At 33.1% G+C, this 6,482-nt stretch overlaps 1 protein-coding gene across 1 annotated transcript; it reads right to left on the bottom strand.

The window, feature by feature from the left end:
- Positions 1-393: 393 nt before the first annotated feature.
- On the bottom strand, positions 394-1,750 carry LOC111366165 (acid phosphatase 1-like). The gene is made up of 3 exons (XM_022986859.1): positions 1,300-1,750; positions 838-1,047; positions 394-713 (listed from the first exon to the last, which is right to left on the bottom strand). The coding sequence occupies exons 1-3, from the start codon at positions 1,701-1,703 to the stop codon at positions 536-538; spliced, it is 792 nt and encodes a 263-aa protein (XP_022842627.1). The 5' UTR covers positions 1,704-1,750; the 3' UTR covers positions 394-535.
- Between the last annotated feature and the right edge of the window lie 4,732 nt (positions 1,751-6,482).

Here is a 6,482-nt window from a genome sequence, read left to right as displayed (position 1 = left end):
TCATCTCCTTTTGTTTTACTTTCGATAGCATCGGCAATTCTCTCTTATATTCAATGCCTACGATACTGCGTGAAAATATTATACTATTTTCAAGCACAGCTATTATTATTTTTACATTCTATGAAGTAAGCTTGACATTTGAATTGATTTTCTAGTTTGTTTCTATACAAAAACTTCCATGTCGCGAGATTTCAGTTGATTGAAGATTATATGAATTTCAATTACTAGCTAATATTAAATCAATTATATCAAAATGTCTTGAAACATTCAATTAAAAGATAATAATTTCGTTATGAGAAGGCATAGCTTATAAATCTCAATTATTGGCTAATATTATATCAATTATATGAAAATGATTAGAAATATTTAATTAAAAGATAATATTTTAAAAAATAAGAACGCACAACTTATGTCAAGCATGACATCATTTTATTAATAATTAAAATTGAAGAAGGCTCTGCGTATATTCCAATACTTAGTGGGACGGTACGGTACGAGAAAACTTGACATAAGAGTACACTATTAAAATCACTACTCAACCAATGTAATACATTGGATCGGGCACTTTGAAAGTTCGATCACCGGAATTATCCCCAAGTATGTCACTCCATTGGTCTCCCATATTTCCAAGAATTCTATATCCAGAATTCACTAATTCTGTTCTCCTCTTGGATTTGTACACCAATGCAGAGGTCCCCTGATCAGCTTCTCCCCTGTATCCAAACAGCATTTTGTTTCTCAAAAAAATTAATACTTAGTAAATAAGTAAATATTTCTATAGTATATTTACTTATTTTACTAGAAGTACTTAGGAAGAAGGAAAAAGATGCACTTTACTTGAGAATGAGCTTTTCCCAAATATAATAGCCAGCTTCTTTTAGATTAGAAGTCCTAATCTCTCTGAATCTTTCAGCTGTTCCACTTAAAAAGACAATCTTAATCCCGAGAGACACCAGTGTTCGATATAGACGCACGGACCCTGGAACTGGTGGCGCTCTTCCCTCCGCAACCCATTCGTCAAATTTTGTGTTGTTGTATGGTAATGCCCTGAAGACGAATTATGTGATTTCGACAAATGTGGAAAATGCAATACAAGAAATGCACATACTTGTCAATGAATGCTCCGACTAACTAGATTGCACGGAAACAACGAAATCCGGCACGACAAGTAAAAACATTATTCATAATATTACTAAAACTCATACCAATCAAGCCCTAAACCAATTATATATAAAAATGGTTTGTATGTGAAGTATTTGATGAAAAATGAAATGTACTATTTATAAAGATAGTGCTTACCCAAATAGCACATCAGATCGAGCATAATATGGCAAATTAGATAGTGTGGTTTCGTCAATATCAAAGATCCAAATATCCTTTCCATCACCGGCGAGAGTGAGGTTCTTGGCATATTCAATTGCAGTGTTTGCCACAATTTCGCAATCTTTACGATATTGCTTGCCTAGCATGTAATGACCAACATACTGTTCACAGTTCTCGGGCACTAGTTTCCAATTGCGAATGTTGTTTGTTTCCACCGCAAGACGCCAACTGAGGCAGTTAACGCCTTGAAGCAGATATCCAGCAGCACCCATTCGAGGTCGGAGGAGATGGATGTCTTGGGTCACTTGCTCTATATAGCCATCTGCTTGACAAGTTGCAAATGCAGTTGCTAAAAACAAAAGTACTGCAGCCAACCTCATCTTTGAAAAATGTGTGAAGTCTTGACATGAAATCTAATGAAATTTGGTCGTTTATATAAAGATTTGCCAAGCAAATGAACCCTTATTTTGCAGAAAATTACATATGGTATCCTTGCTGGGACACCAATATTTTTTATTTATATATTATGGGGGGCTTTCACCCTAATTAATTTATAGATATCAAAGCTATTGTTTGGTCTCTATTATTTTCAAAATGCGTTTTCTCATCTCTTATTTTCGATCACACATTCTTTAATAAATTAATATTAGACTCAAATTTAAAAAAATTCCTTATTTTTCAAACCATCTTTTCATTGTTGAGTGCGTGCGAGCTAATAAAAATGTAAAAAAACCTGGAAAGATTGCTTTTCAAACTAGATAAAAGGCTTGACCTGAAGTAGAAGTCGCATAGTGAGTTAACCCTTCTTTATAGTCGGCCTGCTGGGTTTGGCTATAGAGGTTTACGAGTTACTCTACTCATGCTGATGGTCCGAGCAAGCTATTGTGAAAAGAATTAGGTGCCTATTTGACAGAGTTTCAACGTTTTTGTAGAATAACTTTCTGAGTAAACCATTTTAATTAGTGTTGGAAGTTAATTTCTTGAGGAACTTTTTCTTTCGAAATAGTTTTTAGAGGAAGTTTTATTGGATCAGTTTCCTTTAAAAAAAATATTTTAAACTAAAATAAACATTTTTATAAAATTAACGAAACTAATTCATACTGATGGTTTCGAGCAAGCTATTATGAAAAGAATTATGTGCCCCATGTGACCGAGTTTCTACATTTTTGCAGAAGAACTTTCTGAGTAAACTATTTAAATTTTTGTTTGAAGTTAATTTCTTAAAGAACTTTTTCTTTCAAAGAGCTTTTAGAGGAAGATTTACTGGATAATTTACTTTTTTTTTAAAAATTTAAAATAAGTATTTTTATAAAATAAACTAGACGAATTCAAAATTAGCTTTTGAGTCAAAAATCTTGTTAAACGGACCTTAAATATGGAGCCTGTTTGGGCCCGATTTTTTCATCCAAAAATTGATTTTTTTGATCGTTATTTCACTATTTCAGCCGTCATATTTGACTTTTTCTTTCATAGGTGGATCCCAATTTTCTCATAACGGTCAAAAAATCAATTCTCAAAATCACTCCCAAACAGTTTCATGATTAATCTTCAAAATTGAAATGATAAGATCCAATTTACATGACCACTCATTCAGCATTCATAAAGAATCGTTAATATTCCAACCACCCACAGATCGATCACTCACAACCCGGAAGGGGTTGGATATTTTGGGGTTCATTTTTTAATGAGATGGGTCCTACAAGGAACTGTAGCCTATAAAGGCCCGTGAACCCCACCTGACAGACTAGAATTATTCAATTCGTATAAAGGAAAATAACTTAAAATATACGTCACATTTATCTTACGTAAAATGCCTCTTTATCTTTCTCAAACAGTACTATTACAACTGGTATGGTGATATACATGGCGTACCTGTCAATTCCAACCATAATGCAATTTTATAATATGAAAAGAGATAAAAGATAAACTCCTTTTACGAGCATGGAACATTTTTTTAATATGTGCATGATTCATGCAAATGTTAAATATGTATATTTTCCTAAAATATATCCACCGAACATGAATATTCATTCTTTTTCCCTAGAAATGTAAGGGAAAATAATATTAATTCTTCAACGATAACTTTTTGTTGGGTTCTCTTCATCGGGTTCATCGGACGGTCACTCGATGAAGTAGTAGCTCCCCATTCGACGATTGTACCATATAGGACGATGCGATCACCCCACCAAAATTTTTCTCCTGATATGGATACGATTCTCTCTAACAATTCAATTTTCTAGATTAAAAAGTTCTGCCAATGTATACGTAAGTGTCGTCAGACTTGGGTTGGATTATGCCATACAAAGATGTTCTACTACAACTCATATATCTAGTCAAGGTAACCTTAAGTTTCAATGTGGTTTGGTCTTATAATTGAGTCTTAAATGATTTAACATTTTTAAAACATGTTTTTGGATTTATAAACCAAAGCCATGTATGCAAATGTATTGAGTCAAACTATTTAGCCTTCAAAAAAGTTAAGCTACTGTCAAAAATTTTGCGAAAATTCAAAAAACTGAATATCTATCATTGTTTACGTTGGAAATCTACTTAACACGCGCAGCAGAAATTAAAACGATTTTCGATTCCTATCAGAATTCATCTTTGTGTTTAGATAGAAATGGTGAAAAAGATCGTACCTTTCTTCTAGATCTGTAAACTCCTTTGCTTTTCTTGTGCTCCAACGATCTTGATTTGCCAACCACATCTGTTCAATTGTCCAACCTCTAACGATGATCCACACAGAAAACAAGATTACAATATTAGGATTTTATTCTTGTACTAGCAAGAATAATAAATTCTCTACAGATTTTGAAAACTCTAATCATATTTATATAAGCTCAAACGGATTTGACCTGATCTGGTCCAATATTTAATTAACCCCTTTTACTAAATCCAATCCGTGAATTAATTAATCCAAATTAATTAATTCAGACCTATAAATATGCAATCCAATTAATTAATTTATCTAACGCTTGTTAAATTAATTAACTGATAAATTACAATATTCTAGTTCTCTTTTCTGTGTGACCCATCAGGTTCCCGATTACAATACCTAACGACGTGAAATATTATTTTGATCTAATCAAAATTGATAATTTAAAATATCATTTTAATTTATCACCAATTTACACTAGTCGTCCCAAATTAACATTTAGCAATGCGTCAGGGCAATACATGTGACGGGAAATGTCACGTGGTATGACAAAATCAAATTCGTTCGTTTACCATGAAACTATAATCCCTTCGTCAATATGAACCGATCAATTACGAGATATGGAAGTGTGTAAATCTCGATTATTGATCATATCTTTCACTCCACTATTAAGTCAATATAAGTCGAAAACTCATTTTCGACTTATGAGTACACCTTGGGCCAAGGATTTCGTTATAGACTCGATTGAATGAAATGCAGATCATAATCCCTTACTATTTAAGAGTGACGAATCCTCTATTGGTCATTCACAACCTTCATACGATTTTTGACATACTCGAACGATGCCGTATTAGCGGCCCTTGGTAGAGCAACATCCAATACCGTCAAAGTATGACTGTCCTCATATATGGTACTATGACGACCTCAAGTCAAAGGATCAATCTCACTACCGAACGTTAGAGATTAACCACTGACACTCAAATAGTTATCTATGTAGAATCTCTAGGCGGGTCTCCAATGTTTTGTTCTATAATAAAAAATTCACGTATTCATTCAAGTGTCACCACACTTTAACTTGTGAGATCAGTTACTTACTTCACAAGTAAGAGATGTCACACGTGATGGTCTATCCGTAATAACGATATCCGCATCTCATTATTACTTACGATCATGGACGATTTAAAATTTAATCATATGTAATTTGTATATCACAATCACAATTCTTTGTGATTAACAAATTACGAAAATTTGAATCTACGGACTCTATTATTTAATTTAATTGTCTATTAATTAAATAATAGATCTGCCATTAAATTGCATTAATTATTTATTAAAAGAATTTATGTTCAAGGTTGATTGGACCTAGGGCACAACACTTACAAACTCCCACTTGCACTAGATCCAATCACTTATAAATCCAATATTATAAGAGTCTACATGACCATCACATTTATGCTACGACAACTCTTTGTCAGTTGATCTGCAATATTGTCAAATGTGAGAATTCGTTCTTCTCTTTAGTCATTTCTATGTATTATCTCTATGAGGAGATTATACCGCCTTAATACATGTTTGGATCATTGATGAGACCTTAGTTTCTTCCCTTTCGCGGTGACTCTATTGTTATCACAATGCAATGACACGTGATCAACAATATCAGGAACTATTCCAAATTTATTAATGAACATCATGATCCACATTGCAACTCTTGCTACTTTTGAAGCAATCATGTATTAAGTTTCTACTATTGAATCAACGGTTGCTTTACATTTGGAACATCTCCAACATACCGCTTAAGAGTAAACCAATTTCTTCATATGAAAATTCCTCAAGATTTCATCTATGTAAATTGGGATGAGTTAAGCAATCTTCTAGATCTACTTCTATAGATCAAGTTGCTTATTCCATATCGTTCATGAATAAATCCTTTAACAACAATTATTCTAACGATTGAAACTTAAGGATATCATTTCCTATCATATCGGAATGCAACAATGCTCCCTCTATCTCCTTGCAAACATACAATTCGTCTTTATATTTGATAAAATCAAACATTTTCATTTTTCCATTAAATCAAAGATTTCAGCTCCAAGAGATTTGTTTTAACCCATAATGTCATAGTATGCAACTATTGTAACCAAAATCCGAATGGATCTCAGCATGGTTACAGACGAAAGGTTTCATCAAAGCCAACACATTGTCTTTGTTTGTTACATTTTGTTACTAGCCTTGCTTTGTATGTTTGGATATTCACATCCATGTCAACCTTTTATTGTAAACCATTTACGATCTATGGGTTTTATCCCATTAGGAGGGTCAACCAAGGTCCAAACCTTATTCACATACATCGAGTTCATTTTGAATTTCATAGCCTCTTGCTATCTCTTTTAAGTCACTTGACTTTATTTTTGTGCAATTAGTAGGTTCATCATTCTGTATCAGCAATGCCTGATTAGTGATCATGGATTCGTACCTTCTTGAAGGTCGAATGATCCTACTAGAT

Source organism: Olea europaea, chromosome 17 (genome assembly GCF_002742605.1).
Source record: "Olea europaea var. sylvestris chromosome 17, O_europaea_v1, whole genome shotgun sequence".
NCBI lineage: Eukaryota > Viridiplantae > Streptophyta > Magnoliopsida > Lamiales > Oleaceae > Olea > Olea europaea.
This window is presented reverse-complemented; position numbering and strand designations above follow the sequence as displayed.